This window comes from Aphelocoma coerulescens, chromosome 2 (assembly GCF_041296385.1).
Source record: "Aphelocoma coerulescens isolate FSJ_1873_10779 chromosome 2, UR_Acoe_1.0, whole genome shotgun sequence".
Taxonomy (NCBI): domain Eukaryota; kingdom Metazoa; phylum Chordata; class Aves; order Passeriformes; family Corvidae; genus Aphelocoma; species Aphelocoma coerulescens.
The window spans coordinates 56,455,414-56,479,378 of NC_091015.1; the positions used below are offsets into that span (position 1 = coordinate 56,455,414).

The 23,965-nt window shown below is 42.3% G+C and overlaps 1 protein-coding gene across 1 annotated transcript in view; it reads right to left on the bottom strand.

Annotated features, from left to right (window-relative positions):
* Positions 1-23,965, bottom strand: part of AOAH (acyloxyacyl hydrolase) — a 74,072-nt gene that overhangs the window by 12,490 nt on the left and 37,617 nt on the right. The window contains exons 13-18 of the mRNA XM_069007619.1: positions 17,022-17,113; positions 15,034-15,116; positions 8,686-8,722; positions 7,638-7,712; positions 2,505-2,677; positions 65-123 (exon numbers count right to left, since the gene is read on the bottom strand). Coding sequence (XP_068863720.1) covers positions 65-123; positions 2,505-2,677; positions 7,638-7,712; positions 8,686-8,722; positions 15,034-15,116; positions 17,022-17,113 — 519 coding nt within the window. The remainder of the gene's footprint in view (positions 1-64; positions 124-2,504; positions 2,678-7,637; positions 7,713-8,685; positions 8,723-15,033; positions 15,117-17,021; positions 17,114-23,965) is intronic.

Consider the following 23,965-nt stretch of genomic DNA (forward strand, 5'->3'; position numbering starts at 1 on the left):
AGAGGGGCTTTAGCAGTGGGACAAGATGAATGGGGAGCTCCTAAGCTACAGCTGCAGACCTTACCTGGAGGCAGTCGAGGAACGAGTAGAGTTGACTGTACGTAACATCCTTGTTCAGCTGTCCTGCAAAGCACAGAGAGCGGAATTTCATGTGCCCGATGGCCAAATGTGACTTCATTCTGCACATCTGTGCATTCCCATGCCTTACACCCCTGGGTGGGAAGAGGCACCCCAGGAGCCCCACCACACCCCCTAACCCCAGGGTACCCTCCCACCACCAGAGCTGGGGTGCAACAGAGGTGGCAGCACAAAGGCATCCTTGCTGCTGAGGTGCCCGTGTCCCCACAGTGTGCACAGCCCCACACCTGCTTCTCCAACATCCCTCTCCTGCCTTTCATAGGTGATTTGTCTCACACGTGGGGTTAGTCATCACAGCCTATGCCGACCTCCAAAGTCTGTGACTGATACTTTCCCGTTAACATGTCTCTCACCCACCAAAGAAATGCAGGGTTTGCAAAGTTGAAGGGTGCCTGTATACAGTCTGAGTTTCGCATTTACCTCACAGAGGTTGGCCTTAAAAGGGAGAAACAATTTTGCTGTCATGGAGGGGGGTGGATATGCTTGTGTGGGTGAGGAAATTCACTCACCAAGTCAAACATCCACCTAACATTCCCTACACTGTACTATGCAATAGCTTGGCTTGCTGAGAAAATTATCCATTTTCTCAATCTTCTTGCTTCTTTGGTAACTACAACTAAGATGGGAATTAAATGGCAACACTTTTTTGTATCAGCTATTTTATTGTTTGTAGTACACTAATCATCCCATCAGGCTTTGATATTTTTGCAGTTCTGAAATAGGAATTTCTTATTGTTGTTTTTAGGAACTGCGAAGTATAATCTCTCCCAAGTTAAAAGGGCTTCTCAGGTTGCTTTGCAGTGGCTCCCTGATACAGATGTGTTTCCTGCCTTTCACACAGCTGCTCATCTCCCAGCAGCAGTTCCAGCTACCCAGGAAGCAAAAGGTGGGGGGTTCAAAGATCTAGTATCACTTCTGGATATCTGGATGTTCCAGATTCCTGTAGCCTGAAGCATCAGGCTCTGGGATGGGCTGTTGTGGGGCCCAGGGATCTGGCAGAAAGCCAGACTGATGTCTGGTCATGGCTGACCGGCAGCCAAACGGGGAATCCTACTCACAGCCTGTTGGAGGATGTGCCAGAAGGGATCCCTTGCTGCAAAACGTGTTGCTTAGGATTAATTGGGTCCCTCCAAGGCAAATTACCCCTCTGAATTTTCCAACTGATCCTATAGTTAATCACTCCTGATTTGGCTACGTGTTGTTTCTGATAATTAGATACCCAGTTAGAGGAACTGTCGCTGTGATAAACACGCACTCAGGGGAAGAAATGGGTTTATGTGACTAAAAATTAATTATCACAGGTTCCCCCTGACCTGAAAGGGGCAAGATTTTTCTTTTTCTTTTTTTTTTTTCATTGTTACTAGTATAGTGATTATGAGGGAAAAATATAGGAGTAGAAATGGGGAAGATGTGGGCCCATTGGTAATCCCTAGGGAACACTGGGAAACTACAGCACAGGGTGTGCTGCAAGCTGGGTTACCGGTGGTTGCCAAAATTATCTGAAGCTGTAATCTACCATTTTAATGATGTGATTTAGCTTCTCTCTCTCTTTACTGGTGCGAACTATTATGACAACAACTTCCTCCTTGTCAGATGCAAAAGAGATTCCTTTACTAAAATACAAATAAGTGCATGCTTTTGGTCTAGAAAATCAAGGAGTAAGTGATCTGTTAATGGTCAGAGATATCACGACATTCACACCCTGAGGTGACAGGCACCCAAAGACAGCCTCCAAATCTCTGAAAAAAATGCCCCAAAGCACTTTACAGTAACTACACTCTTAGGGAATGCCCCAAAACATGCCTGCCCATGGTGTGAGGTTTCAGTCATCACACACAGGTAGTGAAGGAGGTGCCAGGCACCCAGCACTGTCAGAAAATTCATTTCTCTAATATAAAAACAGTCTTTTACAACCCCCTGACTTAATCTTCTGCCTTGGTCCACATCCAGTTTTACCACAACATCCACTAGTGAGTGTCAACATCCATTACTGAGTGTCCATCTCCACCTATAACAACAATCAGGATGAAGTGCAGGGAGGCTGGCCACAATTTTGGGCCAAAACTGAGGTAGAACAGCTTGTTTACACCACCACAGTATGTGTTGAGCCTGGGTTTGGAGCTGGGTGGGTACGGCTGGTGGGGGAACTGGGCAGAATAGGGGTCTGACCTGTCCTGCACTGGGGATGGTAAGAGCTGTCATTCCTACTTCTGCAGCACAGCCAATATATGGCTCATATTTCCCAGATCTCCTCTACTCTGTCAAGTTTGCTTGAAATCATTAATAGATTCATAGATTTTTTAGGGAGAGAAGGCAACATGAATGGACAGATAACCAGGAGGAACCCCACAACACCTCATATTTACCTAGAGGATGGTATCTGTCATGCAGGTTATCCCAGAGGAAGCGACCGTCTACCAAGCCTGTTAAAATCACGTGGCTGCCATTTGGAAGATGGGAGTCCAGGTATCGCAGAGCTTGCACCACATTGGAGAGCATTTCTTTGGGTGTGGTCATGTGGGCCAGCGTGTCACGCTCCCTAAGAAGAGGATGCCAAAAGGACATTGTGTCAGGAATACTGTGTCCCCAAAAAGGCACTGGAAACAGTGTCACTTTCTCTGTTTGCTGCTTTTCTACATTAAGTCAACTGAATAAAACCTTAGAAAAATGTTGTGATGTCTCATTTGTCATTGCCAAAATCAGATGTGATATAAAAACCTCCGTCCCTCAGTGTGCCCCATCTCTCTGCTACAACAGACAGATGCATCCCTTTTTTATACAGTGGACACCTATTGTGGGTTAACTCCAGTGGGCAGCTAAGCATCACACAGCTTCTCATCTGCTTCCCTTCCTTCTCTTCCTCCCCAGTGACACAGGGGAAGAAGAGAGAGTAGAAGGAAGAAAACTAGGGGGGGTCTAGGTGAAAAACCAAAACAAACCAGTTATTGTTCAATAAGTGAGAAAGAAATAGAAGAGAGAAAGCAAGCAAAGAAGTGATGCAAAGCAAATCCCTCATCACAGCCAGGTGAAAGTAGGACTTCTTTCCCCGTGGGTTCCTGCACATAGCCTACATTCAACATGCTCTTTGATTATGCAAGGTAGGAATATCTAAGGTAGCTTTGTCTCTCACATGTCCTACACCTCTTACCAGAGCTCTGCAGGAGGGCAGGAGAGGGGTCTGGACAAACGTGTGAGCCTGGAGAGAGGTGATATCTAAGATTAAAAGAGTCCATTGGGGTACAGGAGCTGTGTCAGTGTTCCACATGGACTGAATGCCCACATTTTGTGACTCACTGTCAGGCGTGAACCTCTTCAAGCCAGATTCCCCAGCTCAGATTTATCCTTCCCCTCTTGTATTTAGCTGTAAATGCCACAGGAGTGTGGGGAGAAATTAAATCCTAAAGTTGAAATACATTTCAATTTATATAAGGAAAACAAACAAGCAAAACCACCCCAGGCTGCCTGGAGAACAATGTTCTAGTTACATTATTATAGCAACCACTTTATTACAGTAGAAGTGTCCACGTGCTCTCGTGCCTGAGACCTACTGCCGTGCTCTCATGGTGCCCGTGCCCATAAGGGGCTGACAGCAAGGTGGGGAACACAGCCCTCAGAAGGCAGTCCCATCCCAGCAAGAGAGGATCCATCCACCTTGGGAAGCAAGGTCTTGTGACAGTTTTCCTTCCGTCTTGGTGGTGTGGCTCAGCTGACCAAGGCGTTCAGAGAGAAAGATCAAGAAGTAAGACAGGGGATGTCCTTCCAAGCAGGAAGGTTGCACTAATGACCAGCCTCACTGTTTTAGTGGTTCCCACATTTTTTCCTCTTGCTTGTGCTCTTTGCTTGTAGAAGAGCAATCACTTTAGCAGCCAGAAGGCTCCATCCAGGCCCTTTCCTTAGGAAAGTCCTTTCATCTATTTCTTGGCTTCCCAGGGGTAAGAGAAGGGCAAATTTGATGCTTGCAGTGCTGAGCCAGCTGCTGGTGAACTGGGTCAGATTCCTTGTCAGTGAACACCATAGAAGCAGGAGCTTTCCAAGGCATTGTTGTTCTGTCTCAAGGCATTAGAAATGCTTGGATTCAGAGGGGGGGAGTGGGTGCTCAGTCCTGTGTGGGAGAAGCATGTTCCCTTAGAAGGATTTGGGATTCTTCAGTGAGCTGCATTTTGCACACGAAATAGTAACTGGGTGAGTTTCCTGGGCCCAGAAATTTATCTTAATGCAGTATGTGCTGCTGAAGCATTTGAGACTTTCTAGTAGGGAGAACTGAAAAACAACATTAAGATTATGGTTTATCCTTGTGACAGCCACCCAGTCAAGCTACTTTTGAGATAAGATTGTGGATTTGCTCTGAAATTACTTTATTTCGCCTACAGGTGTTGCAGCACTTGATTTCAAAATACTGGTCTGATGTAAGGCCTCTACCACAAGTAAACATGTCAGTATAAGCCAAAATTAATATGACATTCACAATTCCACTTTCTCTTGTCATATGGTCTTGAAGTCATGCATATATGTTAGTGTATTTCTTCAAATTTCCTTTCTTCGCCAGGCTATGAAATTAAAACCAAATGAGAAAAAAGCAACCTTGTAGGCACATTCTATTTTGGCTTTGCCATAAAGACTCCAAGGTGTCTGGGTGAGCACCAGGGCCCGTTGTGGTACCCTCACCTCATTCCCCTGGGCTTGCTGCATAAGGCTGGTATGCCCAGGGCATGAGGGCTAGAAATGTTGCCTGCTCACACACTGTTTCCAGGGCCTGAGGGTGCAGCAGCTCTTTGGTGCAGATAGTCTTACAATAAAGGAGCATTATGCTCTTGCTGGCACTGGTGCCACTTTGTACAAGGTCCTTTCATGGTGGGTGCCTGCTCAGCCTGCTTTGCTGCTGTCACCTTGCTGTTTGTTGCAGATGCCGTAAGCGCAGACCTGTGAAGGAGAGGCTGGAGAAACAGTGCCATACACCAAATGAAATTAGTATTTGCAGTAATTGTACAGCATTTGAGACTTCTGGTGCTCATTATTTTCTTGTCTGATCTTTTTTTTTTTGTTCTAGATTTCTGTAGCCCACATTTACACCTCGGTGGGCTGAGAGATACCATTGCCATCTGTCTTTATTTTTCTAACCCCCCTGTTTGGATACCACGGTGTGGAGACCACTGGGAATCTGTAACACAGGCTGCCAATTTCATTATCTTTTCCCTCTACAAACATCCACATTACTCATTGCCCCACTCTTCGCATGGGATGAAATATCCACATTTTAACAGTGCTTTGGGAAGAGCTGTGTCTATGTGTGAGTATGCTCAGCACTATGCCCTCTTTTGAAGCCAAAATACAGAATAAGGCCAGGAAGGCTGTACTGCTGCAGTTTAAAGCTGTCCTTGAAGGGGTTTTTATTTGCCAAGCCCTAGGTTTGAAGTCAAGCCCATCAGATGCTCTGCATCCTCTGTAACCTCTGTAGGTACATCAGAGCCAGGGCAGCTACACAGTGACAGGACACTGAAAAAAATCTCTCTCTGCTGTCCAGCCCCCTCAATGGAAACAGCACGATGCTACAGAAGCTGCAGCATCTTTCCTTGCAGGAGTCACAGGGATCACTACAGCCTGATAGCCTCTTTTGATGCTGTGAATGTTTTGGAAGAAAACAGACAGAAAACAGCAGCGAGAATTTGAGCAGACAAAAGTCTATCTGCTCGATAGCGGATGCTAGGATAAAAAGATATCAGAGTTTCAAACAAGTATTAAATACTGCTCTGGTAGGTTTTGGAATAAACAAATGGGTGAGGCAAGGTCAAAATGGTTTACATTTCTGGAAAATTTCTTTTTACTTCAGACAAGAGTAGAAAGCAGTGTTAGATACAGGGTAAGCAAAAGGAATAGCCTGCAGAATGAGGAATAAAACAAAGGAAAAAGAGGTGCTTTTAGCAAAGGCAGTGACACAGCAGAATTGAAGTATGTGCACAACAGAGCCCGGGCCAAGCCAGCGAGAAGACACCTTGAAAGTCTCCATGGCAGGAGCCATGGACTTCAGCAAAGGTGGATTTTTATTTTTTTGTGGAGGGGGAAGTAGGGGCTTTATCATCCTGGCAATGGATGCAACGATATCTCCATTAGCTTCCCAGTAAACAGATCCCCAGGACAGTCTTGTCAGCAAGTACCGGGAGGCCTGTGACTGCTTTTCCCACTCTGTCAGAGCATGGTAGCATTGCTTTTGAGGATTTGTGCATCTTTCCCCTAACAGGAGCAGGATGCTGAGGGCAGATTTGGCAGTTCTGGGCAGGGGAGCAGAGAGAGCACAAGCACCAGAGGGTGCAGGTTTCATGGGAGGTGATCTCTGCATGCTGCCTGCCTGTGGCTAGGGTGCTGGTGATGCCAGGAAAGGAATCTAAAAGGTGCTCCTGTGGTCCCACTTCTGCCCCAGCTGAAGGCTCCCAGGTGCTGCAGTGCCAAGAAAAGCTCTGCCTGGCCTTTGGACATCCTCATCTGGAGCACAACCCCTGTCAAGCAGAGTTTCAACCCATGAACTGCCTTTTAAGCAGTTTTATGATACCAAACCTTGGCCATTTTCATGGCCACATCTGACAGCCTACATAATAGCTCCAACTTCATTATACAACCTGCAGGTGAGAATTTTCAAAATCATTGGAAGGAAACTTAGCTGAGTGTGCAGAATTTATCAAAGTGAGTCTCTGTGTAAGTCTCTGTGTATGTAAGTCAGATTGATTTCTTCCACGTACAAGAAAAGATGAAGACCGAACATGGTGAAAATAATGTTGCACTAGCATTCAGACCTCCTGCAAAACCAAAAATGCAGAATGGATGTGCTGTGCACTGGCCTGGTTGCAAGGTGTTTTCTGCCTTCCCACTACCAGGAGGAAGGGAAGCATCCAACCAGTGAACTCTTGGTGTCCCTGTGAGCATTGCTAATGTAATACCGCAACTATTAGTTTTGAAAGCTTGTTCATTCTCCTGCAGAGCTTATGATGTGAGTAAAGCCAGAAAGACAAAACACCTCATCAGGAGAGCACAGCAAAGACTGCAGGCAGCAGAGGCAGGGTGAAAACAGACCTCGACAGGGAATTATTTTGTCACTCCTCAGAAATGATAAACCAGTCACGCTCACCCTCCTGACAGGAGGTGGCACACTGGGTAAGACAGATATACATGCTTTTAAACACTTTTTCCCCCCTCCTGTTGTTATTATTCATTTCCTTTGCTAAATTAGAAATAATTACTTCAGACACACCATTGGTCATTTTATGACTGGCTTATAAAAGAAAGAAAGAAAGGCAAGCTCCAAATGAGGACTGGTAGGTGCCTATGACAAATACAGGTAAAGAAACAAGTATTTTCAGCAGAAAATTAAGACATAAAGACCAATAGCAAAGAAAAATGCCACCATGGAAGAGTGCAAAGCAGTGAGACACAAATGTCCAGGCAGTCAGCAGCATTCTAAAGAAGTCAAATTTATGCTACTATAAACATTCATTTAGTTTACACCTTACCCATTGCAGACATCATTCCCAATTGTAGCATAGATAACTATGGCTGGATTGTCCAATAGCTGGCTTCTGGCCAAACTAAAAGATAAATATGGAGCCATATTAATGGGGAAATACACTCTCAGTGTCTGAATTGAACACTGTGCTTTTGTGAGATCACATTTGGAAGTACCCTGGTTGGATATGGCCAATGCCCAAATGACTATGCTCTTATGTTTGGGAGAGGGTTTTTTCTTTGTTGGGTGGTTGGGTTCTTTTTCACTCCAGTTTTATACTTTAGTAAAGTGTCTTAAATAAAGTTTTTTTCACTTCTTCCTTTTGCTGCTCATGAACTTGTCTATTTCACTGTTTTTCCTGCTGGCTTTCTATTTTCTTTGTGTTATTCAAAAGCCAAATCAATTGGGCAAAGACATGAATCAAGATGGGAATTTTTAAACCAGAGATGGGAGAGGAAGACTAGGTTTGGCTGACAACTAAGTCCATGTGTAGAATTGAACTCAAGATCAAATCAGGATGTAGTCTGAACCTCAGTGCTAGAGGGCAAGGATTCATTACTACTTTTTCTGGAGGAGAGACAAATAAATCCTTTAGGATGCGAACTACATCAGTGTCAAGCAAACGAAATCAAATCCAGATGACCACAACCCACCCAAATTAATCTGAAAAGGAGAGCTGCTGCTCTCACTACCCAGCAGCTACTCAGTTATATCCATATGGAAATTACAGTGGACCTGCCCATGTCTGTCTACATTGTTACACGCAGTTAAGGGGACCCAACGAACAGATTTACAGAAAGGCTTAGTCTCTTCCCTAAAATCACTGGAAATGGTCCCCTGGCTTAACTGAGCCAAGTTGAAGGCCCTGGATGATGTTTATACCAGAGAAGAAAAGCCAGCACTTCAGAGCACGCTGGTCAAGGGAAGCTGTGCTTTTTAGAATACTCATGGATAATATATTCCTCACAGTGCTTTGCTTGTTTCTGACAAAGAAGTAGAACTCCATCAGTGCTTATGTACTTCAGGTTAGGTCTTGAATCCCATTAAACACTCACCTTTTTATTAATGAGAGGAGGTTTCCTGAAGAACCACCTGATCACACATAGGGGGAACAAGAGAAATAGTACAGCATTGTTAGACTGACAAAAAAATCCTGAATGCAAACCCAAACTTCATTGAGTATTTCCAAGAATGTAGAAGCAATAAAAGTAAAAAAGGAGCAACAATTCATCTCTGTAACCTTTTTAGGTGTTGGCACTAAGAAGTAAAGCTATATCCAGGGACTTGCTGCTTTCTTAAGAGTCCCACACTTCAGACTGTAGAAAATCAAATACTTTTAAGTGCAGGGTTGTTTGGATCCGGCTTTTAATCCAGATCTGGCAGCTTCTTCCCATCTGTTGAACATAGTAGTCTCCTGTAAACCAGCCAACCTGACTTGTCAACAGTCGGTCTATTTTAACTTCCCTATAAATTGCAAAGGGAACTGTTCTCACTCTTCTGAGAGTAAGTGTCTCACAGCTATACCACATTGGGACTGATTCAGGTCCTAAACATAGGCACAAATGCCATTTTTGACATCCCAGAGTATCCAAGACAGCTGCAGCAGGGCTGGCAGATACATCACAAGATGCGTGAGAGATTGTGCACTTCTGGAGAGGCAGCTGGAGGTGGGAAAGATACCACAAAGCACCTTAAATAGCTGTAGACACCAGTGTTTGGGTTCCTTCATTGCTCTCCCCACAAGTGTCAGACTTAGAAAAAGTAGTATTAGGCCAGCTGCAGTTCTCCCAAGAAGCTCTGCATTTCAATAGCAATTCACCCGAAAGGTTGGACAAAACTCTTTCCTCCTTGAGGAGAGGAGCTGGCTACACCTAAACACCTGTGAACATCTGTAATATTTCATTTATGCTTTGAATCAGAAGAGTATTCCCATTTAGTAAAGTTTTTATGCATTAAAGTTACTACCAGGTCTTTAAAGGCTATGCACATTGATCCCAACCATCCCCAGCACAAAAATCAAACTCCATCACCTGCAGTACAAGAGGCATAGCAAACAAGGAGCCAAAAAAGTCTTTATGCTTCGCTCAAGATGAGACTAGGGCTGGGATTGCAAGAAGCTCACCTCATAGCAATGTACAGAAACAAACTTCAGAGAAGCAGATCCTACAGGTAGTACTTGTTCTTACTTTGCAGTATTTTCTCTCTCTCTTTTTTCATTCTTTCTCCTCTTGTTTTATCCTCCTCCTATTCTCAGATCAACTCTTCCCTGGTCTCTCTCTTCTCTTTTCTGCATTGTGCCTCTGAAGCTTGCTTTGAGGTGTAAATCCTGTCCTCCCTGCAGCTCTTGGGGGGAAACTTGTGGACAGAACATCATTAAATCCCTGCTGGATTGGTATGGGGGAAGAGATCTAAGAGATAAACCCCTAAGGTAGCAATAATACACTTTGCATTTTAATAGTGATGCCTTTGTTATTACCACTCACAGTGATGCCAACCGCATATATCAAGGAATCCTTTATGTTTTAAATAATCCAGTTCTTCCACGTTAAAAATGAGTGCATCTATCTGCTGCTTCTCTCCTGGGGGTTGCTGATCCATTGAAAAATCCAGGCCTTCTACTGAGAAGCTCTTTTCAGCAGAATAAGAGCCCCACAAAAACCTTAGAAAATATGACTTGGAACATAGCTACCAGTAGTTTGTTTTTTTTCTGTTTAATAGCCCTTCTTCAGCTAGAACTGAACACCCTCTGTTTAAGCCATTCTGCCACAAGGCCCCCTGGACTGTGGCTGCAGTTTCAGCATAAATAAACTAGTGGGACCTCTAGAAATTAAAAAGTATTTACAAAAAAAGCAATATGCTGTTCTTGGGTATGTATTACCTCCAAAAGCATAGGTAGTTATAATCAGCTCTGTGGAAAGCATTAGCACAGTTACAAATCAAAACATCAAGAAAATTAAGGGGTTTTCTAGGAAACAGTTTTCATGGGTAAATTGAGTCTTCAAGGAAGCTTTTGTGATACAGGATGCAATCTGTGGTGAAAACATTTAAGAGAGAAAAAGAGGTGAAGCAGAACAGTTATCTTTACACTGTTGAATGTCCTGGAATCTATCTCTGGATCTTTCCTGCCTCTCTCTCTCTGTTGCTTTCCAAACATTCTCAGACCAGTGGGGTTGAGAAATCAAAGTTGGGTTTGCTTCCAGTTGTGAGGGAAGGGTCCACCACCTCCAGAGGATAATGGGATTTCTTAAGAAAGGGAAGGCAGAAATTCTGTAAGCATGGAGGCTGGGGAAGTGTTTCTCCATGGTGAAGATGCATATCCTAAGAAGGGCAGTGGGGGAATGTCCCTTTGTGCTGAGTCTGACACAGTGCTGGTGCTTTTGTAGGGGAGCTGGACAGAACATTGGCTTGGCTTGCCATCCCTGGGCTCTAGCTCTTGGCTGCACACCTCCCACACCAGATCAGCATCCTTCCCTTGCACACATGTGGGGCTATGAAGCATCATTTTCAGAGGAAGGTTTAGTTGTCCCAGGTGGGGTTAGGTCAGGCTGGTGGCCAGCTGTGTGCTTTATTGATACTGAGGGTGGCTTTTCAAATCCTCCCATTCTGGGAAACTATTACACCAAATGAGGCAATAAAAGTGAACCTTTAAAATGTAGTGTCAGTGCGATGATTTAGAGAAGATATCCTGAGATTCTTCTCTCACTGGTAATTTCTCCCTTTTTAAATTCACTTCTTAATTTTCTGCAGAGTCTTTTGCCCTGACACAGGCTCACCTCTTTTCATATCCTACAGGTGTCTGTAGTGTAAGTGGAAAGGAGATACGTGGAGAGAAAAACGAATGATGCACACAGTGAGAGGTTATAAAAAAATCTATGAGGGAATTGGAAAAAGGAAGCACATGAAGTACCACTCTGTACTGGTTTGGCCAAATTTAGAAATATATCCTCTGAGAGAAGGCAGGTCACTACCCCTCCCCTCACCAGGTTTGGGAAAGAATAAATTTTCCTCAAAGTGAAAGAGATAAAACTATTTATTTACCAAACACATGGGAGAAGGAAAATAATGCTAAATAACAAAATCTCTCGCTGTGGAGAAAAAACCTGGGAAAGCATTAGAGTTCTGCCTTTGGTCTCCTTGGAGCTGGGGCTTGGCCCAGGGCCAGGCCCTCTGTGCTCGGTGGAAAGTCCTCCTGATGTGCTCTGATATTGAGGCAGTCCAGTAAAAAAGGGAGAAAATCCGAAATTCCAGGGAAGGGAAAAAAGTTCAACTCTCAGTCTCTCTCTGGAGAAAAAGAAACTGAAAAAACTGGCTGAAAGCTGACTGGAAAAAAAACCTGCAAGCCAGGTGCTTCCTTGCTCCCCTGCCACAGCTGGGAAAAAAAGTCGCTATCTCTGTGTGACCTTGAACAAGCTGCAAACTGCTTTGAGAAAGTTTTGCTCAGTTTTTCCTTCCCTCTCTCAGTCCCAGTTTAAAGGCATAAAAAGGCACAAAAATTAATTTCTGGGCATAGGGCAGCAATATGGGATACACATCATAAAGTCACCCCAAGACACACTCCTATTAATGTAAAAAGAGCAGAACAAGATAATTAGGGTATCAGGTACTGAGACAATTTGGGTATAAATGAGAAGAACCATTGACAACCAGTCATCCTTGACCATCTAGTTTGGCCCTTTTTTAATTCTCTCTCACCAGAAAGCCCACCTGGGGGACTGCAATGATGGGAGCCATCAACTCTAGTGCCTGCAAGTTACAGGCAAGAAAGTTGGAAGCACCTGACTGATGGCACCAAAGATGTTGTAAAACACTTTCACAGAAGCCTCAAAGCCTCAGGAACACCACGTGTGCCACAGGAAGGAGGAAGGCATGTGAGAGGCCTTGCCAGTGGCACCAGAATGCAATTTTTAAGGTGAAAATGCCCACCTAAGCCTGGAAGTGAGCATCATGCTACCTGTGTGTGCAGCCTCTTCTGCCTGGTAAGACCACAGACTCACAGAATCTCAGAATTGTTAGGGTTGGAAGGGACTTCCGGAGATCATCTGGTCCAATCCCCCTGCCAAGGCAGGGTCACTTTGAGCACAGGAACATGTCCAGGTGGGTTTGGAATGTCTCCAGAGAGGGACAGTCCACAACATCCCTGGGCAGCCTGTTCAGTGCTCTGCCACCCTCAGTGGAAAGTTCTTCCTCAGGTTGAGGTGAAACTTCTTGAATTTTATCTTATGGCCATTGCTCCTCATCCTGTCACTGGGCACCACCAAAAACAGTCCAGCACTGTCCTCTTGGCACCTGCCTTAGAGATGTTTATATGTATCTCTTTGTTGGAGGTGGAGGGCTGGGGCAGATCCATTCTGATCCTAAATTTTTCTGGAAATTCCAAACATTTAATAAGTTTCTAAGTAGCTCTAGAGGCAGCAGTGCTCCTCACTTGTAGCCAACATGAACCATCTGCTGGAAAGGAAGAGCATCCCATATAGCCAAATTTTCTACCAGAGGAAAAGAAATCTTCCCAAGCTTCTGCAGCCAGTTTTCTGAAGCATGAAAATTAATTAAATACAATAGAAACAAAAAGGGATAATCACAGCATAATCAAGTATCTTTTAAACATGCTGTTGGGGACATGAACTAATCCAAGACACAAAAGCTAACATCATAAACCTCACTTTATAAGGAAGACTACTGTTATCCCTTCACACAACCCCTCTGACAACTCAGGATTTTTTGTTTGCCTTCATTCCTCTGGTTTAAGGATTATTCTAGGTTTTCACTCCTTGATTGTGAAATTTTTAAAAAAAATTTCCCTCCAAGCAGAATTAAGATTAATGAAAACCCATGTTTTTGTACCAGAACTATCCTTCCACCTCTGTGATGTTTATGCCTCAAAAGAATTCAAAATGATAATACCTTTTAATTTTTGCTTTTGTTCAAATGTGAACATGTCTTATCATCCCTTCAGAAGTCTCCATTGCCCTAATCCTCCCCAAAACCTTTCCCTGTATCCCCATCAAGGTCAGTCCTCTCTAGATGAATGGGACCAAAATCTGAGGTCTTATCAGGACTTGTATCAGGAAGGACTGTCTCCCAGTCTCTAGAGAAAATGTCATGCATGAGGCATCTTGCAACTTCCTTAGTCTCTTTCCACTTCTACCCTGCACTCTTGATGCTTTCTTGGAATTTCTCTTTGCACCCCAAAGCCTCTGTCCCTCCACCATGTCTGGCTGATGGGCCACTAGTTTACAGAGAAGTCTCATCATTACTTCTGTCATGCATGTTTTGTACAATGGTATTTGCTGCAATTCCTGCCACTGTTGTTCCCAAGTTCATCTAAATTATTCCTGTGTAAGGATGTGTCCTGCTCCAGGATGGTTAATACTTTGCAATTTTGCATCATTCACAGAAGCCATCAAGCATGTACCTTGGTCTTTGCTCTAAGGTCACCATTCCAAATGTTAAGCAGCATTAGCCTCAGGAGAGATGCAGGAGGGACACAGCTTTGCTCTCAAACTCACTGCTCTTCCCTGCTTAGTTGCTCCTCTATGCACTTCTTATTTCTTGTATTAATCTTCCTCTTCTTCACTGCACACTGGGGTACCATGCAAGACACTTATCCTTAATTCTAGGTAGATCAGATCTGCCGCATATTTATATGCATCCTTTATAGATATATATATAATGCTTTTTCATAGAAAGATGATGTGTGCCAGCCCCACAAAATTAATTAATCAAAACCCAACAGTGTTAAGTTTTGTTTATGTTTTTGATTACTTATTAAAAATTGGTTCTCAGAGCACATTAAGATGCCAGCACCACCAACCTCCTCAGTTTTTCAGGAGGGTCTCTGCTTGCTGGTCCCCAAAGGATGTCTCAGGATGTCATGGGCACCCTTGCTGTGAGACTGATGGCCGCTTTGTGCCCACTCTGGCAGCTGGTGTGGCAGCTCAGTGAGTGCCCTGTCCTACCGTGGGGTGCAGTGTAGGGCCCCCCCAGGATTCCCTGCAGGAGTACAAAGCAGGGCTATGCAAGCAAGCGGGGACCATGCCACAGCCTCTGGAGGAGATGAAGGACAGCTCTTTTATCTCCGTCACCACTAGTGACATCCCTCTTAAATCTTCCCTTTTGGCCATGGTCAAGAAAACCTCCACAGAGTTACAGTGGAGTACAGTGGTTTTAATTCAGTGGAAATTCTTAGCACATAGGTAAAAGGGATGAAGCCACACCCCTCCCTGCTCAGAGCCAGAAGAGAAGCTGCTGAGTTAAGTAAGTGCTGCTCTGTATTTGTCCCTAAGAAATGCATGCAACTAAGAAGGCATTGCATTGTTCCTGACAGATGTTCATTAATGCAGCATCAATTATCAGCACTAGTAATGTTAAAAATAATAATAAAAAAGTTTAAAAATGTAACATACCATTTTGGGAAATGTTCTGCAAGTCTCTGTGATTACAGCGATTTCTCTTGCGTAAACGTAGATACAGAGAGTCTGTCCAGCCTCTGAAATAAATTGAGAAAATACAAACTGCCAAACTCATATGATAATGATGAAAATACAGCTGATATTAAAAATGAAGTATATTCTTGTCTCTGATAAACTCAGTACCCCAGTTATGTATATGCTACTATTTCACCATCTCTCTTTCTTTGTGGTCATAAATCTTTTTAATCTCAAACAGGGTGGCCTAAAATAAAGCAAAGATATCTTCTCAGAAACTATAAATCGATGAAGAGTTTCTTTGACATTGTTCCATCCAGGAACAATGCCTTTATCCTGGTCTTTCAGATAAGGTGTTTAAAAACCTTTTTGTTGTACATCATTTATCAAAACAATTCTGTTGGTTGTTCACAAATTGACTTTTCAATTGGTTGTTATGGAATGGTAAGTAAAAAAGAAGAAATATTGGCAGGGCAATTGTTTCCCAACATCATAAATCTTGGACTGATTAATCTGAAAACAGGTTATGTTTGACTGTTATTAGTTCTCTCCTTTATTTTGCACTGCTGAGAAAAATGAAAAAGAAAATGAAAAGGATAACAGCCCAAAGGGTGACGAGAAGACCAAGCTCCCAGCCAAAAATACACGGTCATTTCTGAGTTGCAGTTGTTTGTTTGTTTTTTTTAATTCTAGGTGTGGAAGAGATTAAAAACTGAACACTGGACCAAGGCTTATCACTGACAACTTCAGGGGCAGTTCTGAGCTCTGATCACTTGTGAGCCTCAGTTTCTTTGGAGCCCAGACAAATGCTGTGTACTGAGTGGCTGGGCATTTTAGCAGATTTTAAAGGTCAGTTTTGCTATGGCTCTGATAGAGAAGGCTGCATAGATCTTTCCTGTTGGCTTGTCAAGAAGCAAACTGCCTTAAAGCAGATACTGTGTGAATGTAGCTGAGGCTGAGAGCCTGGATTTTGCACAGGGAGAAGAAAGAAAACAAAAAGTCCAAGTATATGGTGCAACAGGTATTTTTCCTGGAAAAAAATGTATTCTGCCAACTTTTAAATTCTGCTGGTAGAAAGCCTCTTCAGGCTTGACCCATGCTTGGTTTGGCATTCAGTTGTATGCCTGACCTATCTTAGACACAAAAAATAAAAATTATCTGAAACTTAGGTCAGACCAGGCACTGGTTGATGATTGTATCCTACAGCTCTTGCAGGATTCAAAGGCCTCTTAATGCTGGCCAGAGAGATAATTAATAAAAAGATTTTTTTTAAACTTCACAGTTAGAATTGCAGGCATTTCAAGATGTTTTGTGTTTGGACTTTATTTTCCTTCCCTTCTGGCAGGAGACATACTTTTTTTCCCATCTATCCCTGCATCCTTCCCCATCCACATGAGCCAAACTAACACAGCAAATTAGGTCACAGACTCTTTCAAATTCTCCTTTTGCTATTTCCCTCTAAATGTGTTAAATAAAAAAAAGAGGCGTGGGAGGGATAGAAGAAAGATTTCCCCCCAGTAGGGAACACTATGAAATAACCATGGGGACACCCTTTATTCCACTGTTTCAGCAGCAAAAAAGAAACATGAGGGAGAGAGGAAGATTTAAAAAAAAAAAAACAAACCAAAAGAGAAAGGCTGATTTTTGTTAGTTTCAGCAATGCTCTCCTTCCCCTGAGTTTTGTAAAAAAACTAGTTTATTTTTTATTTCTTTGGGGTTTTTCTCCTTCTAAATTACAGTTTGATCAGTTCTAAAACCTACCCTGCATTTCAGGAAGATTTGCTTATATATTTACAGTATATTTTAAAACCCCTAGATCCAGTGCTGATCTTGGTTTTAGAAAGAGCAGATGCAGAGCTGAATAGTATTTTTCTCTTTCCTTTCAAGCATGGTTTTGTTTTTTACTTGCTGTGCTCTGAGAGACCTAGAGACTTGCTATGACTTGGCTACCCTGTCTGTTGGCTTACCCGATGGTGGAATTCAGAAATCCAGTGATCTCTGAGAACTGGGGCCAGTCAAGCTCGTCACTGAAAGCCGTGGGGAGATTAGCAAATGATTTCTGAAAGAGAAGTTTTTAAATCAACACAGTTTCACCCTCACAGACATAAAATCCTCTTAGCAAATTTGAACACTTCTTAGCCAGAGCATCAGCCAGACAGCAGCAGTTGTAACTACAGCTAGTAGTGGTAATTATGTATGCATATACTTAAAAAGTTGACTTTTGTAAGACAGGCATATGAAGAGATGGAGGAAGCAAAAGCAGAGGAGATATCTGAATTGCAGGTCCTGGCACCTTTTTTTCCTGAAAGAGTCTAAAGATTCTCCTGATGGAAGCATGTACTGCAGGTGCAGACCACCAAGGCAGGAGCTGATTGCTCCAGCATCTGACCTGCCCAAAGGTGGGTCAGCCTTGGGCACAGATGACAGCCTGATGTCCCCAGAGAATATGGTAAATGCATAATGTCAAATTCTCTCAAAGCTCCCCTGCCCTCTACAGCGGGATGAGCTGGGAATATCCGATCCCCTGAAAACTTCTGCATGCTCCTCACTGTAAATTCTGGGGATGGTACTACAGCAACAGAGTCAGAAAGGCCTCTGAGCATGGCAGGGATGAAGGAGGAAAACACATCATCTGACATAACCTTCCTGTGCAAATACATGCATCCTTTGCCCTTCTCTCTTTTGCTGATATTAGTCCCTAACGCTTTTTTAAAGCGATTGCCCCTGTGAAAGCCTCTCTACAGATGCAAGCCATGTTGCACATTCAAAGCACAGTGCCCTGTCCTGTTCCACTTTGTTTTCTGAATGTCCCAAAAATCATGGAAGGTTAGGAAAATAGCCTTGATAAATTGTGTCACCTCAGGAGGACAAGAACATGGAGTAAATTTTCAGCTTCTCCTAGTCTGGGATAGGCTTGCAAAGACAAATGTATAAATCCAGTGTGCTCATAAAGAGGAAAAACTGCTGATGAAAAAGGTAATAACCAAAAGAAGGTCAAAACATAAAATCAGACAACTTACAGGCTGGTTTAATCCATATAATTTATTAGCTTCATTTTCTCTTCAAGAAATTGTGGGGTTTCCTTAAGACCTCACTGCTATAAACAACAAGCAGGTGGGTAATTCTTTATCCAGGAGGGTCAGAGTAACTGAGGAGCTACAGTAGAGCTAAATCTTGTGCTCCCCACCAAGTTCTAATTCCCAGAAAATTACTGTTTAGGTGAATGGGAGCTACACTTGAGTATATCGGTTGAGTATATGTCTAAGGGTTTTGGCTGTAAGAGGATGGAGGGAGATGCAGAGAAAGGGGAGGAAAGGCAAGTAAGGGGGGGGTTGTGGGGGAAACAAATCCTGAAGCCATGCTCTGAGCAGCCTAATGCACAGCAGATGCCAGTTTAAAGCATGTAACAGCACATTGACCCACTTAAAGGAGATCTGCTTTAGTTATCAAGGTGAAAATGGGCCTGTCTTAATTATCTTTCAGATTGTTCTCTCTCTCTCTTTCTCTCTCTCTCTCTCTCTCTCTCTCACGTACATATATGTGTCCTTGTGTGTATGTGTACATACATATACATATAAAAAATATCCATATTTTAGGGCTGGAGGGAACCTTCAAATTTGCCTTCTTCAAATCTGTTAGTTTTGTGTGCAAACAAGCACTTAATGCAAGGGCACAGCTATGAGCAGAAGTGGAGGGTTACAGCATGGCTTGGCCATTTGCAATATTTCCTACCTCCTTGTAGGTTTGTATTAAAGGTGACAGAAACAGTCACTTAGCATGGAAAAAAACCCTGCAGACATGATCCCTTATGAGTCACACATATATAAGTGCATAAAAAGAGATAAAAATGATTTAATATTTTTAAAACAAATCGTTCTATGACCAGTTCTCTCATTATTTCCCACTGGCACTCCAAAACAATATCTTCATTGGACAAGTCCCAATAATTTTTAACTGTTTGGTTTTTTTTTTCCCCCGCAAGATTGGCTTAAATATGAATTTTCCAGAACCTGAGTTGCAAATTGATTTGAAGAGGAACATTTGAGCCCAAAATTATAGTTGCATTTGAAAACTGTATATACATTTAGCATTGACACTGTTCCAACAAATCACTCAAGGGCCAGGCTTTTGAGGATATTTCAGGTCCAAAGGGTGAAGATGAGTAGTTAATGGAAAATTCAGAAGAATGCTGAACCTTAAATTCTGCATTGATGTAGTCTGGAAAGTACAGCCTAACAGACTGTGTGTTGCTTAGTCTCAGATGCAAATGTGTCCCACACTAGAGGTGAAACTGTGTTGACTTTTAGCATAAAACTCTCTTGAGCACAGCCTTGTTTAAATACCATTCTCTAGACTATTCTGGCTGAGAAACCTACTTCAGCCCACGTGCCAGATTTTAGCAGAGAATCAGTAGAAAATTATTCCAACTTAGCTTCAAATGCCGTATTTTAGTCTCAAATGCTTTAGATGGCTCTCATTTCAATGAATGTCCTCCCCTCATAGATGTGTCCTACCTTGAAGTAGGAAGCAGCCAAAGCCATGGCTGATGCTAAATGCACACATGCCAAGCTGTGCTTAAGTGAAAGAAGGTTCAGGGTTGCTATGGCAAGAGATTTTCAAAATCAGAATACAAAAGTGCACTGGAAACCTAACACTCATACAAGTCTTTAGAAATGTCAGTCCTGGAAATCCTGAAATCATTGATGTATACCTTAATTTGAAGGAAAGTTGAGTATTTATTTTTATAATTACTTTAGTGCTGTTCAAATCCTGGTGAGAGTATTAAGTACCACAGACAACTTTCTTATTCTGTAAGTATACAAATAAGCAAACCTTACAGCTCTTGAGAAAAGCACAGCCTATCATTTTAAAAAGCACGAACTGCATTTCTGCTCTGTAAATCTTCAAGGGACAGAGGTTTGAAATTAGCAAAATTATTACCTTATTTCCCACAAAATGCAATATCTTAGTCATCACAATACTAGCTTGGAGAAACCTGCCTGCATTTCACTGGACTTGGAGGAATGCTAGATAATGTTTTTAACAAGAATTTCACACATCAAACTCCTGGTTTTTTTCTAGTTCAAAAAAAAAGAAGTCAGTGGGATAAGTGTTCGGGATATCCTGAATCCATACTTAAAGAAATTATGAATTCTGCTAACAGGAAATAAATAATATAAAACAGTTACTTTAATGATACCTGAGAAACCCTTGAGTTTTCGGGCAATTAGGTATTTACTGGACTATGGATAAATGTAGGATTTATTTTTCTCTTCAGTGAGCAACAAAATAGAGATCCAAGAGTTTTAAAACGCATCTTTCTAAAGGGTATTATTTCCATCACATTTATAAATATAGTGCTTTTACCTCAAAATAAAAATGTCTCTAAAATGAGATATAAAAGTTGCTTCTATTCCAGACATAGAACAGAAAAATGCTGTAATTAGTAGCTATTTGGAAGTCAATTGTAAGCAGATGGACAGAGCAGCAGGAGCGCAATATCCATTGCTAGACATACCAGTGTTTTCAATATTAGCTTTCTGCAAAAACCATCCACGTCAAAAAACTCCCCAGTATTTCTTCTGCTTTGCTAAACCTTATAAAGTGCATGTCTACTGCTTTACACTTCATTTTTAGTGTCCAAATTTCCAGGTTAAAGGAATGAACATTCAGCTCTATTCTTGCTGAAACTTTTAAAAGAAAAGTGTGACAAACTCAAAAGCTACTGATGACCAGAAAGCCAAAATATAGTTGACTCAACCCCTTTTTACAGATGTATAATTCTCTTTGTGTAAGGTACCTGTGACTTCCCCTACACAGGAAAGAGTGGTGGGGTTTTTTTGTTGTTTTCTTTGTTTGATTGTTTGTTTCAACTGGAGAAATAACATGCCTGAGCTGCAGTTTTCAAAGATCTGTCCACCTCATAAGGGGTATTTTCCACACCCAGTAATGTCTCCATACACTCTCTGTGGGAAGAACATACTCTGAGAAGGATGGTAACTGTCTATCTGAGTGGCTCCTAGGTAAAGGCTTTGGAAATAGCGCTGGAAAACAAGAGTGCCCCATCTGACACAGAGCACGCCTAGAGGACCTGATTTGGAAAAAAAGGAGTGATGCAACTTGATGCATCCCATACAACATGAGATGTATAACAGAAGCATGTCCCCCTGCACTGGATTACACTGGGGGTTATGACCCTCACAGAGCAAAGCTAAGAGGGCAGTGAGTTCCTAATTAGACCAGAAAATCCAAAATCCAATGTATAACTTCCCAACAATATATAATCTTCCCAACAATGCTCTTCAAGTCAATGGCATGGACATACAAATTCCAAAGTTGTTCAGCCCAAATATCCATCTTGTCACCCTGGTGTTGAATATCCAGCTACCCAAACAACATCCTGAAGTGAATTTCTCATTCACATTCTCTTTCTTCCCTTACTCATCATAACCTCTCCTTTGCATGGTACACTATGTGCAGCAAAATCAGGGAGAACAACCATTCTGCAGAACCTCTTAAAGAAATACTCAGCATCTTTCCTGAAAAATTATTTCTGCACCTAATTAGCTTTAAATTAATAGCTGCCACTAATGTGGTGCTGATTAGCAGATGGGCCCACAGCATTGTTACCAAGTGTAAATTTTACTTTACACTTGTATATGTAAACACAAAAAAGGATAAAGATAAATAAGAAATATGTGAAATATAGAAAGCATATAAAGTGGGTATGTAAAAATAAAGAAAAACATTAACGTAATAAAATAATACACTGAATAAACCTAAATTAACAGGCACGCAACTTTTTTCGGTACACATGATAAAAAATCTGGATGGGGCAAGGAAGTGCTATTTGGAAATCCATGTAGAGGTTTGAGAGTCTATTGAAATGGAAATTAAAGCTCTGAACTTACTCTACTATTGACTGTGCATAAAACCATTTGACAAACTAATATTTTTATGTGTCTTATCAAAGAAATTTTGACAGAATCAAAGCAAAGTGTCTTGAGTTAGAAAGCACAAAAGAATAACAGGAACACAAAGCTGATGCCTTATCTTCTCCTTTCCAAGGCCTAACTTCAAATTCCTGCTGTGGTCACAGATTAAAGATGTTTTCTGTAAGATTAGGACAAAGACCCTCTGCACTCTCTCTGGTCACAAAACCATCCCTGGATGTGCTTAAAAATTCTCCTCGAGGGAAGCCTTGCGCTGAAAAATAAATGAAGCCAGTTAATTTGTTAATTAAGCCTAGAGATGAAGGATATTTTCCAGTGGCATTTAATACAACACAAGAGACAAGAGTATTGCACCTGCACAACCCCAAGGGAGTTAAATTGCTGCTATTGACATTCTCCACAGAGAAAGCAAGACCTAGAGGACAAGCAAGAGGCAGAGCCAGTGATAAAGTCTGAATTAGTTCAGAAATGGTTTTGCTAGAACTTTCGTGCTCAGGTGACAACTTTCTCACTCATGGCGAGCTCCAAATTAAATAACTTTTTACTTTTTCTAGAGTTTAATCACAGGTAATAGCTTTTATACAACTGAGCTCTCTATGTGTCTGCATAAATATTTAACTATTTTTGCCAGGTTGGTAGGAAAGCTTGCAAATAGTCCTAGGAAAAAACATGTTCTTTCCTATCCCAAACCTCACATGTATTTTTTGGGCCTTACACAGAGAGCACCAGTTCCCGTCCCATGCAAGCTGCTGTACATTCATCAGACAGTAACAGAGAGCTTCCAAAACTCACTTTTGTAGACTGCACTCCAGCTCCCAACCTTGAAGCTTGTGCCTGGCATGCTATTACCAGACCTTGACCCATGCAGCTGGTGGATCAGCAAGCTTCAAGCAAGAGAAATCCTTTCTAAATCTTCATTACAGTGATAATAAAATGCTGACACAGTCTAAAACTGGTCTTGCTTACATGGCTTTACTACCAGTGTTACTGCCAGAATCATTATCTCCATCAGTATTATGATCATCTTTATTAGATGAGATAATCTCAATTATCATTAGTGCTAATTTATTATGTTCTTCATCAGTTCTGTCATCAGTGTCATTCTTCTAATTGTTGCTCATAAGCATTTAACAAAGAAAAACAACAGCTAATCTGCAACATTTAAATCAGCTCTGGGAGCAAAAGTGGAAAAAACCCATGAAACTCTCAGACCTCCCACAGCGCTGCAACTACTAACATTCTGGAAAAAGAATTGTTCTCCAGAAAACGTCCATAACCTTATTCTACAGACACCAGTGGAGGAGTAGCAGGTTTTCACCAGGAAAGGTGGGCCATGATGATCTATCTGCTCACCCCTGTGCAACAGACCCTTGTGCAGAGAAGGACAAGGTACAGTCCTCCCTGGCTGGGGAGTGACAATGTTTTAGGATAGGAAACAACAGTGAAGGTCAGGAGCATACCTGCGCATTTATCTCCACCCCCATAACTGCAGTTTGCTGGAATGATCTTTTCCTCTCAGTTATTTCATTACATGCCAGTGACCTGCACCAGGCTCAGTATAGCTCACAGCCAGGTGCATTTTGTTGTTTGAAAATAGGAAGTGCTGGGATACCACACAAGGATAGACATCAGTGTGGCAGTGATATTTTACAGTCACAGGAACTCCTCCCTTAAGGACAAGTCTATTGTAAATACTTGGATGACCCTCAAACACCTGCGGATGCATTTGTTCAACAAGCCTCAAATCCTGAACACTGGAGTTATGAGATCTATTTCACATATGCCACAGGATGAGGGAAAACAATCCAGGGCATGTCATTTCAAAGCGAAATTCCTAAAGCAGAAGTTCCCTGACTGTCAGCAGGGTCACTTCTGCAAACACTCTCACAGCAAGGAGCCATCCCAACCAGTCTGCTAATGGCAGGTCTGATCCCACAGACAGCACGGGTCTCCTTGAG